Source organism: Danio rerio, chromosome 11, assembly GCF_049306965.1.
Source record: "Danio rerio strain Tuebingen ecotype United States chromosome 11, GRCz12tu, whole genome shotgun sequence".
In the NCBI taxonomy this organism is placed as follows: Eukaryota; Metazoa; Chordata; class Actinopteri; order Cypriniformes; family Danionidae; genus Danio; species Danio rerio.
Window position 1 is genome coordinate 36,302,667 of NC_133186.1, and position 21,723 is coordinate 36,324,389.

The 21,723-nt window shown below is 34.5% G+C and overlaps 1 protein-coding gene across 1 annotated transcript in view; it reads right to left on the reverse strand.

Annotated features, from left to right (window-relative positions):
* col6a1 (collagen, type VI, alpha 1) overlaps positions 1-21,723 on the reverse strand; it is a 69,232-nt gene that overhangs the window by 16,889 nt on the left and 30,620 nt on the right. Inside the window, exons 21-25 of the mRNA XM_068224238.1 lie at positions 16,420-16,482; positions 16,257-16,319; positions 16,120-16,170; positions 15,989-16,024; positions 13,435-13,497 (exon numbers count right to left, since the gene is read on the reverse strand). Coding sequence (XP_068080339.1) covers positions 13,435-13,497; positions 15,989-16,024; positions 16,120-16,170; positions 16,257-16,319; positions 16,420-16,482 — 276 coding nt within the window. The remainder of the gene's footprint in view (positions 1-13,434; positions 13,498-15,988; positions 16,025-16,119; positions 16,171-16,256; positions 16,320-16,419; positions 16,483-21,723) is intronic.

Consider the following 21,723-nt stretch of genomic DNA (forward strand, 5'->3'; position numbering starts at 1 on the left):
TGAATAACATATACACCATTAAATCAAACATTCAGCATTAGCACAAACATAATAAATACATCCATTTTGATAAATAAGAACACGTTCGCTGAGGAAAATATGTTTGAAGAAAGCAGCATACGGTATATGAAGTGTTTATGCATGTCTAAACAAATGCAACTGGAGTGATTCCATCATCTAAACATTAATTTTCCACAAAAAGTAGACCTCAAGAGATTTTTGCTGGAATCTTACCAGATACTTTTTAACCCCCAAATTAACATACATGCAAGGACGGGAGAAGGACAGGGGACAGTTCTGGAGAAAATGTGGAGAAGACTTGGCAAACAACTTTCACATATTTTGGAGTTGCCCATCCATTCAGTCATACTGGCAGGACGTAATGCAAGTAATACGAAATATTTTTGGTGATGATGTGGATTTTCTTTTACAAGAGTTTATTTGGGAAATATTGCAGCCAACTTAACGATAAAAGACAAGTATTTAATAAAAATACTCCTAGCAACCAGTAAGAAAACTGTGACTCGAAAGTGGCTACAACTGGAACCCCCTACAAAATCTGAATGGTTGGATATCATATCTAATGTTCAAACTATGGAGAGGATGATTTTTTTTTTAAACTACAAATCCCCAGCTGGGACTCGAATCAGCGCCTTCTTGCTGTGAGGCAAAAGTGCTAACCACTTAGCCACTGTGTCTCCCTGTATATTTTATGTCACTCATAAAACATTTTTAAACCAAGGTAACTTTTTAATGTTATGTTAACTAATGCCTCCTTGTATAAGCTCTTGATTGTCCTAAAAACCCAATATGGCAGATGGCTCATGTATTGCGGCCAGTAAAAATAACGTGTTAGAAAGTATTCATAAGTCGGTGCCAGTGGTGTAGTAGTTAGTGCATCAACACATGCACTCCGGTGCTCACAGCGACCTGAGTTCAATTCCCTCTCTCTGCTCCCCATGCTTTCCTACCAATAATCTCTACTGTCCTATACATTAAAGGTGAAATCCCTGAAAAAATAACTATAAAAAAAAGAAAGTATTTATAAAAACAACACTTGTTGCACATTAATTAAATCCTTAAGTATGAGAAATAGTATCAGTGACAGCCTTAGCAAACACTGCAGATAACAGAAGTCTTCAGAAGCGCTAAATATGGCTTAAACTGAAAGATCACCAAATGTAAACGTTTTAAACTTCCGAAACATGTGTGTTAATATCATATAAACATTGAATTTGATTAATAAAGGTCTTGCTGTAGCTCAAGTGTGTTCAATCGTTGACTTTAGTTTAAATCAATGCGATATTTTAGCTCATTACAGTGTTCTTTCCCCTACACTATGGTGTATATTTTTCATTACAGATCTGATGTTTATTATAAAGAGCCTCCAGCCAGTCTTTAGGATTCAGTTGTAAAACACGTAGTAAACATTTTAATTTACGGCCTCTGCAATTCTGCTAATCATTACTTTTGGAATTACACTCAGTTTGCTGCTTTTTGATCTTTGCACAAACAGACGTTATTTTCCATTTTCTAAATGCATGTGAGTCTGGTAAACTACTCAAAACTTTTACGGGGGCCTTTGGACAGTAAAAGGAAAGCTTCCACTATAGTTCAGGTTGCTGCGAGCAGCTGAAGAGAGTTATGGAGAGGTGATAAACACAAGAGTTCACTTCTCATTATCGTAAAGTGTGTGTGTGGCTGAATGTCATGTGCATTAGTCTGAAGCCATAACCTTTTCTCGGTTTAGGCCCAAAACTACAACTAAACATGTTTGTTGCCTTCTGAGGATGCTTTCACACGTGCCTCGTTAAGTTTAGTTGAATCAGATTAGAGTTCATTTTCCCGTTTGGTGCAGTTCATTTGGGCTGTCGTGAATGCAGCAATCATACTCAAGTGCACAACAAAAGTGGACCAAACAAGCGTAGTAAGACCCGTTTAAAGAGGAACGTTTTCAAGAGTTCACACTTAGCTGATGATTGATAATAAGGCATGTTTGGCATACTGTCCTGGGGAAGAGCCCTGAGCTCAGAAGGTCCTCGAGCCTGTGGCTCCCTCCCGCTTTGTAGGGTGAGAGAGGAGTCTAAGCTCAGGTAGGTTTCAAGAACTCCCCTAAATTCATTCTTTCAGACTATCCTTTAATTATTAGAATTTGTGCATTGAAGTTTAGTACTAAATGCTCATATACGACGCCAATTTGGTTTATTCAATTCACTTATAGCGCATGTCTTTGGTCTACGACAGGAAACCGAAGTACCCTGGGGAAACCAACAGGAGCATGGGGAGAACATGTAAACTCTACACAGAAACGCCAACTGGCCCAGCCGGAACTCGAACTGGTGACATTTTTGCTGTGAGGCAACAGTGCTAACCACCAAGTTGCTGTACCATCCTGTCCTGGATTACTCTAGGAAAGAGGACGGGGAGTAGGGGTGGATGGTGGGATTCTTCAAGATGAAGATAACTAAGGTAAGAAAAGTATTGTATTTGTATTTTGCAGAGAGTTTGGGATCATCTGATTTTTATAAATCATGTGATAGCTAATACGGGACCAGCTGTGGTCAATCATAAACACGTGATCCTCTCGAAATTAGTTTATAAATAAACTTCACTTTAAACCAACACAACAGCAGTTTAGGTGAGCATATGATCTGAGCTCAAGCAGACCCAAACGCAATACTGCATATTTTTGCATCCCAGATCATATACTTATGCACTATTTGACCTTTTGTAGTATAAATAGCGCTAGTAGTTCGTTCTCATTTAATTAGTCTCACTAGCTATGTTTCCATCCAAAAATGCAAATGAACTTGGTGCAAAACTGGATTATCGCATAAAAGACGTGCGAATAAAATAGCGTTTCCATCCAACGAGTCAAAGTGAACAAAATCGTCACTTCCTGATTAACTGGCACCAAATATTAACAGTAAAAATTGAATTTGTGTAGTAGGAAAAGCTGCGTCAATCATTTCTTCATCTAATAAATGGCTTGCAATCCTGACACGCATTGAACGCGCAGTGGCGTTTAAAGGTGTCAGACGCGGAGCTCAGACACTCTTGATTCTGGTGGTTGTTAATGATGTAATAACACTAATACTTAAACTGTAAGGCATGTTAGAATGACTAAATCAAAATTTCAGATGTTTTACAATGTGCTCAGCCTGCTGGTTTGTCCATTTACACACATTTTCCTCATCACATGATCTCTTATCACAAAATCACATGACCTTTTTTAATGTGCATACCGACATTTGTGCAGTAAAAGTGTTTCCATCGTGGTTTATATGAATCTTTTCTTATCGAATAATTAGTTTATCCTACTCAGATATGCGCATATGTTTTTTATGCAAATTTTCAAATTTATGCGCATCATGTAGTTTCCATCAACCATTTTTTTATGCGCATATACAAAATGTGCATAAAAATAGGTGGATGGAAACATAGCTATTAATGGGTTGTGGAATGACTCTTTTATGGAACTTGAGAATGATGAATCCTCTTAGGGAGTGATACGTTCATTCACACATTGTGCAGTTGGGGGTAAAGATTAGTTCATATTTAAGTCTTCTATCGGGTTTAGGTCGTTCTTTCATCATGTGAAACACAGAAGCCAATCACCTGAAGTCAGAGCCGGAACAAGATTTGATCTGTTCATCTCTGGAGTCCTCGGGTTCCATTTAGTAATAAACCGTTAGTGTTCTACAGTGCTTTAGCAACTGCAGCAACATGGTAACTTGCAAGACAAACTTCTGAAGTGATTTGCAATTCGCCTTCACCATTTGCAGTGGATGATTTTTCACCGTTTGCTTGAGGTGATGCTTACAACCTATATAATATACGATGACCTGTACTAGGAAATATCCATACACACTCATCAAACACTATGGACAATTTTGTTTATTCAATTAAAAAGTCTTTGGACTGTGGGGGAAAGCGGAGCACCCGGAGGAAACCCACGCCAACACAGGGACAACATGCAAACTCTATACACAGAAATGCCAACTGACCCAGCTGAGGCTCGGACCAGTGACCTTCTTGCATCGAGGAGACAGTGCTAACCACTGTGCCAGTGTCACCTGATTTGAATATTATATTACAAAATATCAACTAATTAATTATTATTTTCACTTTGTCATGCCAAATTATTACACTGTAAAAAATAAATCCATAAAATTTACGGTAAAAAAACGGCAGCTGTGGTTGCCAGTACTTTACCGTTAAAAACACGGTAAAAATTGTAAAAATACTTTTTTATTTTTATGGTAAATTACCGTATTTTATTAATTTATAGAGGTAATATGTCTGTATTTTGAATGATCAACATTTACACATTTTTTGTTACACAGTTAGACATGTTAGCACACCCACATGCAGGTGGTGATGAGGAAGTTACATATAGAGCCAATGCTCATCACAATCAACTTTTCCCATAAGCAGAAAAGAGTATCAGCATATAAAAGGTGCTCAGTGTCATTCACACAGCTACTAAACACCTGTATGGTAACACGCATAAAATTAATGTCATGAAATAAACATTGTTTATCAACATTAGATGTAACATAAATCTTTAATGTGCATAACTGATGGGGAAACAACTAAAAAGATCCATATTAATGTCAAACAAATGCGTAAAAAGTTATGTGCCATGCAGGGAATTCTGGGAAAGTCAATTTACGGTTATTCGCCGTATATATTATAGAAACATACCGTTAACCAGGTTACAGACTTGTACTGTAGCATTTTTACAGTTTTTACCGTTGAAATCACAGCCATTTTTTACAGTGTATAATAAAAATTAAATAAAACTATACAGTATTTCAAGAGTTCACACTTAGATATTGCTTGACAACTGTAAGCAGGTTTGGCATGCTGTCCCGGGAGAGAACCCTGAGCTCGGAGATAGTTGAGCCCAGGGCTCCCGCCAGGTCCATAGAGCATGTGAGGGGAGTATGAGATCGGGTGGTTCTCGAGAGCTCCCCCTTTTTTTTTGCAAAGGAGAAAAGGAGGAGAAAGGGGTGGATGGGGGGTTTCTTCGGAAAACGAAGATAAGGGAGTAATATCTAGCTAAACTACTTATAGTGAGTTAGGATAGATCTGACTGGCTAACTAATGAGTGTAGATAGGTGGCCAGCTACAGTCAATTATATCACGTGCTCCTCTCGAAATTAGTTTAAAAACTTCACTTAATTTAATATGCACAATTTGTAATAAGTTTAATATCTTAATGCTAATTTAATAACTCACATGTCTAAATGTAAGAAGAAAGTTGTATAAAAATGCAGACATCAGCAAAACTAGATGACCAAAGAAAGGATATACAGTACGTCTCCAGTAGAAAGATCACTATGCATAAACAGTTTACACACATCTGCTGCAAAACGTGCGTGGCATGTAAACATCCCCAATGATTAATACAGCCTTTCTGAAGCCTAAACATTCAAGTGTGCATTCAATCACAGCTCAAACAAACAAACAAAAACCTCTCTCTGCCCTCTCAACATTTGGTGTGAGAAAGGACATGCGTTTTAAAATTAGAAAATGTCGTTTCTAAAGAAAGAGCCATGAAATGCAGACAGCCGAGAAACATTTCTTCCACATATGCACGTCTCCACCGCTTCCTTGACGTTTGCGGAGTTGCATGCAGGAAGACAAACACAGTGATGAATAGGGAATCGGTCTGGGCGTTAGATCACCAGAAATCCACTCCAGATGACCGAAGATGAAAGCGTGCAGGCATATGTATTTGTGTCGGCTTGTTCAACCACAATGAAGCCACTCAGATTGTTTTGATGTAGAAATTAAACATGAGCTCAGAGCTTTGATACAAGCATGTGTGATTTGTTTACAGCTGACGTTCACCTCACCATTCAAAAATATGCATGAGTGGTGCAATTAACAATAAAAAGCTCATTTATGATGACACGGTCATTATATATCATGTTTTTTTTTTATACCTATTGTACATCTTTATTTATATATTTACTTTTTAAAATTTGATATAATGCTTTATTCACACAAACATGCACATACAGTACAGTACATGCACTGTAAAACATTACATGATCAATTAGTCCTGACAGCATATGTTTTAGGTCATTATAACTTATTAAACTAAGTTAATCATGTTCTAACTTAATTTTATAAGTTAGGCAAACTGTTTTAAGTCAGTTTAACATAATATAAGTTCAATGGACTCATTTGGATCAGCTTAAAAAAATGTACATTGTGGATATATATTATGTTTATTATTCTATTTTGTTAGTCTATATCTCAATGCCTAATGAATATTATCACTAATACATTAAATCATAAGGATTGAAATAAATAGTTTTATAATATCACGGATATTTTATATCATGCTATTTATAAACATAAATTTATCTTTATATATTATATAAGTCTAATATATAAATCTTGAACTATATAAAATATAAATAATACATAGATCCATATATACTGGAAATCTATTTACAAAAATAAATATATAAAAATTCTACAAATTATAAATAACAAAAACCTTTAAATTCTGGTAAAATGGTAATCTTTTAACAGGGTAATCATTATATATGTATATTTGAAAAGTGTATAAACAGTAAATTAGCGCATATGTCAATAACAAATTGTGCAATAAGCATTTATGCATTACTTTCTGTGATTTTAAATTGGTTTATATTTTATACATAACTGTATTTTTTATATATTTATGAAATTACAAAAGCTTTTTTGGCATGTTAGGGTTTGATAGTGTTTACTGATGTTTTTTATGTTCTGATGTTTTTTTTTATGAAACATAAGTTCTGCAGTACATCTACTGTGATGTTTTGAACTTCAAAAAAAAGGAAACTGAACTGATATTTTGTAAAAATTAAATTATACAAATTCAAACGTAAAATTTAATGGTTTCATTCATTCATTTTCTTTTCTTCTTAGTCCCTTTATTAATCTGGGGTCGCCAAAGCGGAATGAACCGCCAACTTATCCAGCACCCTTTTATGCAGCGACTGCCCTTTGAGCCGCAACCCATCCCTGGCAAACACTCACACAGACTCATTCACACCCATACACTACGGACAATTTAGCCTACCCAATTCACCTGTACCACATGTCTTTGGACTGTGGGGGAAACCAGAGCACCCGAAGGAAACCCACGCAAACGCAGGGAGAACATGCAAACTCCACATTGAAACGCCAACTGACCCAGCCGAGTCTCGAACCAGCGACCTTCTTGCTGTGAGGCCACAGCACTACTGTGCCACTGCGTCACCTTAATGGTTTCATTATGATCTAAAATAATGGCTTAAATTTTGCGAGTATGTAAGATGGAGAGAGACAATATGAGATATAAACACTACTGTATATAGTGTCATACCACACAGTCCTGATCCAGATGCAAGGAAATGACATAATGAAATGCAGTCTATTATCGGACATCTCAAAGTTTGCAGCCCATGTGTTGTCCCGCTTCACAGCGTATTGCATTGGGAAGCTTGAATTCTTGAGTTACAAAAAACAAACAGCACAAAAAGTGCCTGCTGATTAGATCAACTGAGCAATGCAATCATAATCCTGCAGATGTGCAAAATAGACAAAAACGATCAAAGCACTGAACGTGTGGGACATTTCCTCAAACATTTGCGCTGCAGAAGAGCACAGCAAGACAACACAAACAATAACATTAGCTATTATATCTGCAGCCGGGTTTCTGTCAAGTCCCTGCAGACGTGCAGCTCCTGATGGGAATAAGTCTGAATGATGAATGCATGGGTTCAAAACCCTCTGTTTTAAGGCGCTTGAAGGCTACTGGTGGTTTCTGACCACCCCAGACAGGCAGAGCTGTTTATTTTGGGATGAAATCGGAAAATTTCCACTTGTAAACACAGACCGGAGAGAGAATGATTGCATCTTTGAAATGTTTGCACATGTGTGGGATCAACTGGGACAAAAAACAACAGCCTGTACAATTGGAAGATGAGGAGATCTCCTTAAAAGCGTAAACACTCAATAAGTGTGAGATGTTTCTGATTTACTTAAATGTAAAGTAGTTTAGTGTACTGCTATGACCTTGCTACAGAGGCCTGGGTGGTTGCTTAGTCGTTGCATAATTGGTCAATTTAGAAATCTGTAAATATGGCTCAAGTACTAAGCAACTCTGGAATTTTCCCCTTGATTTATTGTCTGTCAGGCAAAAATTGCATATCTGACTGCTTTGAAAAGTAATTTCTCACACATATCTTTTCCATGTTAAAAGGAGATTTTGTCTTAAGTATGACGTGAGAAGTTTTTTGAAAATGTTTTCTGACAACAGCATAAACTACTATGACAATAATCATCTCTGGTGCTGATTATGTGCTTTCTTCAGTTTTAAATGTTACCATATAAGTTTGAATACCATTTTACGTAACATTTATTGAAAGAGTCAATAGATAGTTTGCATAATATTTTCATGAACATTTTGTTTAAACTTGACTAACCAGTCCTAAAATAACATAAATCCCTCAGCATGTTCTATTAATAATGTTAATGACGTTTAATATTCATTTATTAGTCTATAAACCTATCCATTTGGTTAGGAGTGCAGTGCACTTTTCTGTGCTTGTTAGGACACAGTATAATAAATGCCAATATTTACCTGCATTTCTATGAATGATTATATTGATATGACTAGGTTGGAGATTCAGTTTTGCTTTAGGATGTCAAATTAAATCCAGAATCAACTTTAGGCCATGTCCAGACGTACACAGGTATTTGAATAACAGACTTTTCTCCGCTTTCGTCCAAAAAGAAAAATCTCTTTCTACATGAACACATGCAAAAACGCACTATGATGCAAGTAATGGGCATGCCAAACCAACAAGTGGCAATAATAACACTTTTATATTGAGTTTGCATCAAACAGGGAATTTAATTTTGTGAGTAAATTCATTTGCATTCTACTCAATGGAAATGTACAGTTAGTACAAAGGTGGATTACCATCCCACGGTTGAACAATGTGGAATACGCGATTCATTTGCCGCAAATGGAGTGAACCCAGCCGTGTTGGCCAATCAGAAAGTAGAAAACAGCGCACACGCTGATGTCATGAGGCTAAAACTTCGATTTCAGCGTCCACACAACTACACTGTACCCAGAGTTTTGAAAAATCTTTACCCTGACCGGAGTTTTCTAAAAGTTGCCGTTTCAGTCACCTGACACTGCGTTTTCATGTGAACAAACAGCAAACCGCGTAGAAAAGGTGCTGTTATGAAAATACCCGTGTTCATGTGGACAGGGCTTAAGTGAAAATCTGAGCAATAATCTAAGAGTTTTAAAATATATTAAAAAACAATAATTAAAAAAAAACTAAAGAATATCAAAAGGTATACAGAAAGTTCAGCGGATTAGGACATAATTAGTATAAAAGTTTTCCACATTATTTTTACTTTATTGTCATCAAAACATTTAAATATGCAAATGAAAAACTTCAGTTTTTAGTATAAACATAATTCAAGTGTGAACTCAATCTCAGCTTAGGGGTTGTGATAATATGATTAAAAATAAAACCAGAAAGTATTGCTAATAAACTTAAAGGGGTAGTTCCCCCAAAACTGAAAATTCTGTCTATATTAACATCATCATACCCGTTTGGGGTTCTTTCTTCTGTTAAACACAAAGGAAGATATTCTGAAGTTGGAAACCTGTAATCATTGACTTCAATAGTACTTTTCCTACTATGGAATTAAATGGTTACAGGTCTTGAGATTTTAACGCTAATACTGAAACTAATAAAAACTTATCTAAAACAAAGCAAATTTCAAAATATAAAAACGAATAAATCTCCCTCTAAACCTAATAAAACTTACTGAATTTGAAAACAAAATGTCAAAATTAAATAAAAACTAAAACTAATGAAAAATCTAAACCTAGTATATTCTTGGTGCACCTTTTATAAAGCTGCCTTGAAGCAATAATTATTGTGAAAAGCGTTATACAAATTAAAGTTTACAGAATTTTTTCATTTTTGTGTGAACTATCCCTTTAAAACTAGATCATGGATACATCCTTTAAAAAGAGCAGGTGTTTCTACAGTGGTGAAATCAACCATTGTGATTGGCCAAAAATAGCAATAGTGCCTCAACTACAATGGTACCTCTGTACTGACAGTGTTACATCAACCGTCCCATCAGATTTTCTAAAACCACGTAACAAAACTAAAGCAGACAGCAGGAGTCCTGAGTTCACTGACCAAGTCCAAACCACTTCACCACTACTTCCATGATCTAAAATCAATCATCAGACACAGAAAACAGCACTGGGTCCAAATCTGTGGCTCTTCAGCAGCACATGTTGTTTTCAGATCCATCTGTTGGACTGAAAGTGTGTGTGGGGGCCGTTAAAAAGAATGTAAACCAGCTGAGAAGTCTGGCGTTAGAAAAGTCTAAAACATGAACATCCAGCGAATTTCTGCTGTCAAGTCTGCTTGTTTATCCAAACGGATTTATTAGCATAGATGTCTCTAAAATGGACTGTTTATTAATGCATGCATTCAAGATCACAATGTTTACCCTGTTTATCAAAAAAGATAACTTGGCTCTGTCTTGATTTTCACACACACATATAACTGTGGTGAAATCAAGCATCTTAAGACTTCCTTTGAAATGCTTGAAACTACAGTAAATAAAAAAAATACTTCACCCTCCTCCTCCTCCTCAAAAAAAGACAAGTATCTTGAACTTTGCTTCCTTGAATCCATAACAACAAGAAACACACAGCTGTCTGAACTCAACAAAACGCTGAGACTATGATGTATGTGTGACTGATACACAAGAGAGCTGGACAAATTCTTAAAGAGACACATCATTCAGAAATGAACATACATCTCGCTATTTTCTCAGCATTGACGATTTGTTTAATCTTCGACACACAAATAAAGATCTTTTTAAGACGCCTGACAATTTTTGACCCTCCATTATAAGAGCTGATTACTAACATGTAGAAGATCCGAAAAATTCATAAAGATTAAGCCTCAGTCTCTACCGTACAATATTTGATGGTAAATCTGTTCATCATATAAAGCGGTCTCAGATTTACCTGCTCTATTCATATGGATTAATTTAAAGATGCTTTAATGGTCTTTTTTAATGGTCAAAGTTTGTTTACGTGGACTTACAATAGAGGGACAAGAGTTTCATTTGTTTGCTAATTTTCTTTTTTTTTACAAAAACGATGAAAGATTGTGATAGCCACAGTCATCATCACCTTATTGACCATGTTTTAGATTATTTTTTTATGACATTAACAAAGATGGATTTTTATTACAGTTATCAATCAATTAAAGGCATTTTAATGAACTTTTAGGGCCTTTAAAGTTGAGGTCATTTGGGCATTCAATAGAGGGAAAATGCTACTTTCTTTAGCTGCCATTTCATTTCCAGTCCTGTGCCAAGTGTAAACCTTTTTATCATGTGCACCCGATTAACAATTAATCCATTCATATGGATTGATTTAATAATGCTTTAATGACATTTAATAATGCTTTAATGACATTTAATGCTAATTTTTTATTCAGTTTTGACTGACTATTGAAATATAGCCACATCTTTACTTTATTGACAATTTTACAAATTACTATCCTATAACACTAACAAAGATTATTATTATTATAGACACAGTTATCAATCACTTAATGACACTTTTATAAAGTTTAAGGTTTTCAATAATGTGGTTATCTGGACATTCATTAGAGCAGGGGTGGCCAACCCTGTTTCTGGAGAGCCACCTTCCAGCAGATTTCAGTTGCTTGATGCAGTTGTTTGATATGGGTTGCAACTGAAATCTGCAAGAAGGTGGCTCTCCAGGAACAGGGTTGTCCACCCCTGCATTAGAGGGACAAGAGTTTCATTTGTTTGCTATAATTTCCTACTTAGTTTAGTCTCCTTTTTTGACAAGAATGGAGATATGGCCACAGTTATCATTACTTTATTGACACTATTTTAGATTACTTTTTGCACTGCACTGTTCAATTGACTTAATCCTGATTTTTTTTCTTCCATGTGGCACAGAACAGATATGGCCCATGTATGTGCAAGCAGGAACAAATCACATGGATTCCGATTTAGTCAAATCAGATTCAGGCCTTGTTCATCATATGTGGAAATTTATCCGATATCACTCGGATCTGTGTTCTCGTGTCTGCAGTGTAAGCAGGTAGATTGGATTTTCACCTGTCAATGCGAGTCGCATGTCATTAAAAACCATTGCGAATGAAGTCAAGCCTGATCGACGCATTCGTTTCAGAACAGACTTCAGCAGAGTCCCACACCTTAAATCTCATACACGAGGACTTAAATAGCTTTCATATTGTCATATAGCACAGGTATTTAAGCATGTTAACGAGAGCGAGAGAGTGCAATGTCCGCCACATAACCAATATAAACTAATATAAAACTAGTGCACACATCACACGCATAAATAACGCCATGTACATGATATTAAGATGCCTAAAGTTTTAAAAAAGCCTATATATCAAAAGAAGATGGACAAATGAGAACCTTTCTGTCAAACTATAGCAAAACAGCTTGTCAAAAGCTGCGAACAGATTACATACAGGAATAGAGAAAAGAGTGTTCTTTTATTATTAGCTGAGTCAGCACCTGCTCTTTTTTTCCAGGTCATTGCACCTTTGCCGTGTGCTCTGTAAATGCAGACGATCGGATACGAGCCGCTTTTAAATGATGATGTAAGCAGGTCATCAAAAAAATCGGATACAGTCACAAAATCGGAATTGACCATCAATATCTGCAGTGTAAATGCAGCCAAAGACATTAACGGAGATTGATTTTTAATATTACGGTGACAGTTTTTAATCATTTAATGAAACTTTTATGAACTTTTAGGATCTTCAAAGTTGTTGTTATCTGAACACCGGAGCCCCTTAAGGAAACCCACGCGAACACAGGGAGAACATGCAAACTCTACACAGCAATGCCAACTGGTCCAGCTGAGACTCGAACCAGCGACCTTGTTACTGTGAGGCGACAGTGCTAACCATTGAGCCACAGTCCTACCATTCTTATTCGAATATATTCTTATTTTCTTATTCTTTTAATGCTTTTAAAAATCACTGAATGATCAATTATAATATAAAATATAATAATATATGAACTCAAAATTGCAAATCCTGTGATGTGACCATTGCAAATGATGTATGCTGAAATTATATACTGTGCAGGCCTAGTTTGCATGATAACTAAACCCTTTTTAAACCCTTGAATATAGTGCTTCACTTGTCTTGAACCCAGTGCATTCCTTTATAAGAGAAGGATTTCATGGAAAGGTCAAAATGGAAATAAAAAACAGAAGTGTTAAGATCGCTATGGAAAGCACTTTGAAAGAGGGGACATCCTCAAATAAAGTGATACACAGCAATGAGCAGAGATGCATTTAAACGGACTCACATCTAATCCAGTGTCACCCGGCTCTCCATCATCTCCCTTGGGTCCTGGGGTTCCTTTTCCACCCTTGAAAGTGAGAAGTTCGAGAAAACGTAAGAGAGAGAGATTAGATGAGAGGAATTATCTGTGCTGCGTCAGCTCGTCAAGTGTCTCCTCATAACGTCTGGACTCTGTGTCTCAGTCTAGACAATTTACATCTGCTGCCATGAGCACATTCAGCTGTTGTGTTTCCCTACTGAGAGACACATATTCACTAAACCCCCCTAATGATTCATTACATTTGTGAATCAGTGGTTAGGAACGCTAATAAAAACCACTAACAAATCATGTGAATCATTCTTGATATTAATAAAGTCAGCTTCCATATGGAGGCTATCTTTTAGCAGGTAGATCATTTGGAATTTAGTGATAACCGCAGACGTGATTTATACACTTGGTTGAGGAGTGCATGATAGGGGATTTTCACGATTCATTTTTCCACAGGGATCAAAGAAACAATAAAATAAATATGGAAAAAAAAGTAAAAATAAAAACTAATACAAAGTAATAAAGTTTACAGGTTATATGTGTAATTTATCAAACATATTCATTATATATTATTACAGTACATTCATCAATATATTCATTGAATATATTCATATATTCATTCTACTATATTTATTCATAGGTATTTTATTTTGTTTTATTTTATTTTATTTTATTTTATTTTATTTTATATTTTATTTTATTTTATTTTATTTTATTTTATTTTATTTTATTTTATTTTGACTCAGAGTTTTTAGGGAGGTATAAATAATCTTTTAACAACCCTCTGTCTTTCATTGCAAATTTTTCAGAGTTGTTTATGAAAATAGAATTAGCGTGTTTTTTGTTTTTTTACATTATATCTAAAAATTAAATTTAGAATTTTTACATTGAATATTTTACACATTTATAATATAATTATTTAGAAAAAAACTGTATAAAATAAAAATAACGTATGTAATAAAAAAATGTAAAAGCATTATGGGTTATTTGCATAATTTATTAAATTTATTTAGTATATATTAATTATTTATTTATTTATATATACATTTTATTTTATTTTATCTTATTATATTTTATTTTATTTTGAAAATAACCACAGTTTTTAGTGAGGTATATATAATAATTAAACAATCTTCTGTTGTTCGTTGCTCATTTTTTTAGAGTTGTTAGAGTATGATAATTTCATATTCATTACTTCAAAAGTAGAATTAGTGTGTTTTTTACATTATATATAAAAATAAAATGTATTATAATTAATTAGAAAAAAATGTTGAAAATAAAAATGTCATACAAAATAACAAAAATGTCAAAACCAGCATTACGGGTCATTTGCATAATTCATTAAATATATTTATTTTATATTAATTAAATATATTCACATTATATTCATTAATATAGTCAGTAAATATATTCATTCATTAATAGATATTTTTATTTTATTATTTTTTAGATTTAATTTATTTAATTAATTTATTTTTTATTACTGTTTTTTATTTAATTTTATTTTGTTTTGAAATTACCCATAGTTTTTAGGATTAAGGAATATATAATAATAACAACCCTTTGGAGTTCTTTGCTCATTTTTATAAATTGTTTGTCATAATACCATAATCATAACTTCAAAAACAGAATTAGTGTTTGTGAATACATTATTTATAAAATACAATTTACATTTGAATATTTCACACATTTATAATAAAATTATTTATAAAAAAAATTATAATTATTTAGAAAAAAAAACCTAATACAAAGTAACAGATATTTCAAAACAGGCATTATGGGCTATATGCACAATTTATCAAATATATTTATTATAAATTAATTAAATATATTTCCATATTTCATTAATCAATATATATTTTTTATACTATATGTTTATTCATTTATATATTTTTAATTTATCATTTATTTTATTTTTTTATTTGTTTTGTTTTGTAATGACTATTTGAAATTTTTTTACATTATATACAAAAATAAATTATATATATTTTTTTATTTTATTTCATTTTATTTTTTTTATTTTATTTTATTTTATTTTATTTTATTTTATTTTATTTTATTTTATTTTATTTTATTTTATTTTATTTTATTTTATTTTATTTTATTTTATTTTATTTTATTTTATTTTGAAAAGACCCACAGTTTTAATGAGGTATATATAATAATTTAACAACCCTCCACTCTTCTTTACAAATTTTAAACAGTTGTTTATCAACTTCAAAAACAGAATTAATGTGTGTTTTTCTCACACTATATATAAACATAAAATGTATAATTAGCAAATGTATTTTAATGAAATCCCCTCAAAAAAAAAAAAAAATACTAAAGAAAATTTTCTTCAAATGAAAAGTAATATGTTCATTTCATAAGAAAATCTATTAATTATGGTCAAATTTGACTGCAAACAACCATATTAGAGGGCCAAAAGTGTTATTAATCAAATCAAAATCAGTTTCAAAGCAGAAGAAATGAATGTGAACTCTAGCATTGGTTCCCAGCAATTAACTGCAATGATCATCAGGATACTTACAGGTGCTCCAGGATCTCCCCTTGGACCAGGATAACCCTAAAATCAGACACAAAAGACACATAAGCAATGCATACACTCACTAAATATGACTTTAATTGGCAAAACATTTAATCAACAGAAATTTGCTGTACCTGAAAGCCAGCACAACCCTCCGTCCCGTTTCCTGGAGGTCCGTCTTCACCCTGAGCAGAAACACAAAGCATTATGGTCATAGATAACCAGCACTTGTTTGTTAAACCAGCTGTGAAGTTCAACAGGACTAACTTACCCTCTCTCCCATCAGGCCTCTGTCTCCTGGAGCCCCTTTGATTCCTCTGGGCCCTTTATCTCCCTAAAACACAGATACGAGATATATGATGGAGATCAGTTGTATAAGATAGATCAAACAGGTCAAGGTGAAGGGTTATCAAGGCTAGTTAACATTAACCCACCTCTGGCCCAGCAGGACCCTCATCGCCACGATAACCTGGCTGCCCTGCTCTTCCTTGCTCACCCTGGTGGAAATGTAAGGAGAATTATAAATGCATATAATAATAAAAATTAAATATTATAATGAATTCTTAAATAAAATGACAACTGTTTTCCATGTTTTAATTTTAATTTAAAAAGTAGTGCGTGATTAATCACATCCAAAATAAAAGTTTGTATATTACGTTACATACAGTTGAAGTCAGAATTATTAGCCCCCCTTTGAATTTTTTCTTCTATTTTAAATATTTCCCAAATGATGTTGAACAGAGCAAAGAAATGTTCACAGTATGTCTGATAATGTTTTTTCTTCTGGAGAAAGCCTTATTTGTTTTATTTCGGCTAGAATAAAAGCAGTTAATAATTTTTTAACACCATTTAAAGGACAAAATTATTAGCCCTTTTAAGCTAATTTTTTTTCTGACTATCTGCAGAACAAACCATCGTTATACAATAACTTGCCTATTTACTCTAACCTGCCTAGTTAAGCTAATTAACCTAGTTAAGCCTTTGAATGTCACTTTAAGCTGTATAGAAGTGTCTTGAAAAATATCTAGTCAAATATTCTGTACTGTCATCATGGCAAAGATAAAATAAATTTAGTTATTAGAGATAAGTTGTTAAAACTATTATGTTTAGAAATGTGCTGAAAAAAAAATCTCCTCTCCATTAAACAGAAATTGGGGAAAAAATAAACAGGGTGTTTAATAATTCAGGGGGGGCTAATAATTCTGACTTCAACTGTATATTTTTTATTTTTTATGTGATACACACACATACATATTAACAAAAAATTAACCAAAATATTTTTTCATAAATAGCTAAATATATATATAATGTGTATCATACACAGTACATATATATTTTATATCTAAAAAAATAAACTTTCTCAAACATACACATATATGCAATAATATATAAATCTACATACACAGTATACAAACATATATTGTAGAGCTGCACGATTCTGGCTAAAACGAGAAGCACATTTTTTATTTTATTTTTTGCTTAAAATAAAGATCACGTTTTTCTCACTATTCTATAGATGTAAAATAAAAGTTAATATGAGTAGGCTATAATTATTGTTATACTTGTTATTTCTCAAACATATGATAAAACAACATTTATACTATTATGTGTAGGTCTACTGTTGGTTAAATACTACATTTTGAATAGACTTTGAATGGTGGACTTCAACAGACTTTAAATATGTCCTGGGGCCTCATGTATGAAGACTTGCGTGGAAATCATACTAAAACATTGCGTACGCACAAAGCTGTAAATGTGCGTACGCAGAAAAAAATTCAGATGTATGAAACACTGCGTACGCCGAATCTCACGCATATTCTTTTGTACATCCGAATGAACGTGAAACTGAGCGCAACATGCACGAACACAAAACCCCTCCCTGCCTCCTCCCCCGTATGAATATTCTAATGACTACTTTGGCAAAGCCCAACGAAAAAGCAAAGGCAAAAGCAAACAAAAAGAGAAACTTTGAACAGAATGTGAATTGGAGGTGCTGCTTTCGGAGGTAGACCGGAGAAAAGCGGTGTTATTTGCAAGTTTGTTCTCCGGAATTAACAACAAAAGAAAAAAATAGAGAGGGAGAGTTTAGCTGATGCGGTTAACACAGTTGGGTCTGAACATCGCACTGAGTGAATTAAAAAGAAATAGTGTGGTTTATAGGTGTAAAATGTTGCAATACCCACAACAGTCTCAGTGGCGCAGCTTGTAAGACGCATGTCAACATGCTTTCACACGTTCTAGCATGAACTCAGTTCGAATCCAGCGTCTGATGATCTCTTTCTTCTTTTTTCCCCCACTACATATCAGATTTTGCCTACTATTTATCACGAGAAAGAAAAGTAGGAATCATTAATAAGTCTGTGCATCATATTTTATTTGCACATTTATTGAATGGAAATGTTTCTGATTCACGCATGCAAATTCACCTTCAGATAGTGTCTTTATAGAAATGTGCGTGCAGTAGATAGCTCAGATTACATTGGGAAAACAGGCGACCGCTGCAAATTGTGCTTTAATGTTTAGCTGGTCAACTGTATGGTATGGAAACCTTATATACCTGCTAGATGAACCCGTCTCATACAGCTGCCATTGCAAGGCTCAGACACTTTGTAGAGAGGAATTTAACACAACTGCCTCTAAGAGTCGCCAATGGAAATAAAACAGACAAGCACAAAAAATGTGCGTACGCCAGCCAGAAAGCTGGCTGCGCACATTCCCACGTTTAGTTCATTGTTAGTAAATCCAAACGTGAGCGATTCTGAGTGTGCAACCTGGCATATGCAAAGTTTTTGTGCGTACGCAGCGTTGATACATGAGGCCCCTGGTCATTAATGCACAGTAAAGTAATGACATCAGAATATAACTATTGATAATTCTAAAGTTGACTTATTGGGCTCTATGTTGACGATCCAGGCGCAAAGTCCAAAGCGCAGGGCGCAAAAGCATTAAGGGTGTTTTTGAATCCACTTTTGATATTTTAAGGATGTAAAAATCTGCTTTGTGCCAAGGCGCATGGTCTAACAGGTTTGAACTTATTCTCTTAATGAGTTATAGGTGTGTTTTGAGATTAAACCAATCAGAGTCACATCTCCTATTCCCCTTAAGAGTCAGTTGTGTCACACTATATCGCATGTGCTATTTACATGGCAGACTTTGGGCTCTATTTTGACTATCCATGCACAAAGCGCAGGACGCAAACACATTAGGGGCGTGTCAGAATCCACTTTTGCTAATATACGGATGGAAAAATCCACTTTGCGGTGCGGCGCATGGTCTAACAGAGTTGAGCTTATTCTCTTAATGAGTTATAGATGTGTTTTGAGAATAAACCAATCAGAGTCTCATCACCCATTACCTATAAGTGTCAGTTGCATCGCGCCATAGCAAATTTGCTATTTACATGACGTAAAGTATGTGTAAGTGGAAAAACTGAGTATTTCACTAGCAAGAAAACAGTTAAACAGAGCATCTACAGCGCGAGAATGAGAGATTAATTATTAACTTTCACTTTTGGATAGGCAAACCTTTACGCACAGACATCAATTAGCCTATAAATAATTAATTGCGTTTGTTAAGCGCAAAGATTTATTTCAAAAATATTTCTAAATTCAGTTCTAATTTCCAACAAACAAATAAATGAACAATAATAACGAAGTGTGTTAAAAAAAAACTAAGTTATATCCTAATACACATGCTGTGCCCAATATGGTCTAAAACCTGACAGACTGGCAAATCTTGTGCATCCCAGCCACTAGCACCCCATCTGAATGATTTTTTACCAGGGTAGAGGTATCCAAACTCAGTCCTGGAGTGCCGGTGTCCTGCAAAGTTTAGTTCCAACCCCATCAGACACACCTGGGCTAGCTAATCAAGCTCTTACTAGGCTTTCTAGGAACATTCATGCAGGTGTGTTGAGGCAAGTTGGAGCTAAAATCTGCAGGACACCGGCCCACCAAGACGAGTTTAGACACCACTGGCATATGGGCTAATGTAGTCATTCAATTTCACAATTTGTAATGTTCAGCATGTATTTGATTAATGGTTGTTAGTTCCCGGTCTGTGCAGAGTTCGAACCGGTGATTCTTTGTATCGGAGTCAGTTGCTCTAACAAGGAGGCTAAAGACCATGGCCTCTAGCGTCAGTCGCTAGAGCACCTTTAGAGGTCAAAGGAATTACATTACATATTATCATTATTATATATAAGCTATATATAGAAGCTGTGTAATAAAATAAACTGCATCAATTTTCCCATGCAAAAGACTAAAATACGAGTCCCTGTAGTCAAGGGTGTGGACACTAAAGAGTCTTCAACGAAGATACAGATCCATTCATGACCACACTCTGGAGCCACTGGAATCATACATGTATCTAATGTTTAGCTTTTTGCTCACTAAGGACATCTGAGTCATTGACTAAAAATATACTTTTTGGTAAATGACTCAGTAAAACACCTAAAGCTAATTATTTGCTTAAGCAAATAAAAAGCAGCATTACATTTCCAAAGAGCAGAATGTGTAAATCAGTAAAAAAAAAACAAAAAGAGGCAGGCTTTGAGAGAGAGCAGTGAGTTCAGAAACACGTCCAGATTTCCAGCTATTTGAACACTCAGTTCTTTCCCATCACACCCACTCAAGTGCTCTGAAAACCACCTCTGCCAGGACAAAACCAATAAAAAGAGCTCACTCACAAAAACCCATGATTCACTGGGAGCACTGCTCCTCAATAACACTAATAAAGGTCACAGTGACCTCCACTAATAATGGCACTCCAGGAAAAATTAACAGGATGATTAATAAAATGCCTTTATTGTTTAATCTGTTGAATCTTTGCTCAAAATATTGACAAAAACTGAAGATGCTTGACCTTCTGGATACAAGCACAAGCTTTATTTTAAGATACCTTTCCAAACTGTTTGTGGGGATGTTGGATGATGTTGATTTGTAGGTGTGGAGTATTTCTGTAGTTGTGGAGTATTTCTGTAGTTGTGGAGTATTTCTTTGGAGTATAAAGATCTGAAAACTTCATCACAAGCACAAATCTTGCACGCTGCGTCTGATGCGTATTAATTAATCCCTTCCGAAAATATGCAAAACATTTTGGAGTCGTTTCAGGCAGTGACACTTTGTTATTCTCTCTTTTCCAAAGTAGAAAAAGAAAGAGGAATATGCTACAAATTGTGTTCATCCAATGCATACATAGAGAGGAAGTAGAGTTCAACTCATTATCAAAAAGCTGCTGGATTATTGCAATGAATGTGAGAGAACAACAAATCTTTTTTTGCATTTCTATTTGTCAAAATAATACAGGAAAAAAAACTAATAAAAAATATTATATATAAAAATATTTTAAAATAATAGTTTTTTTATGACTGTCAGAAAAAGGGAAACATTAAACTGATTTGTATAAATCAGCCAGAAGAGACATCAAATTTATTGTCCAGCCCCCATAGACGCTGCATCAGAAAAATAATCGGTTATTTGTTTTTTTGTAATTTGACGCAAAGATTCTTTAATATAAAGTGTAGCTTTATAAATGTACATACATTTTGGTTACTCTTTAGCATAATGGTCCACTAGTTAATGTTATTTTATTGTATTTACTAGCATTAATTAAAGTGTCAGTAGTCTTGTAAAGCATTTGTTAATCATTGTCACCGACTCGGTCCCAGTCATTCCCCTCGCTGGCCAGCAGAGGCACATCTGAATCTAGTCAACGACCCACGTACCCTTTATAAGCCG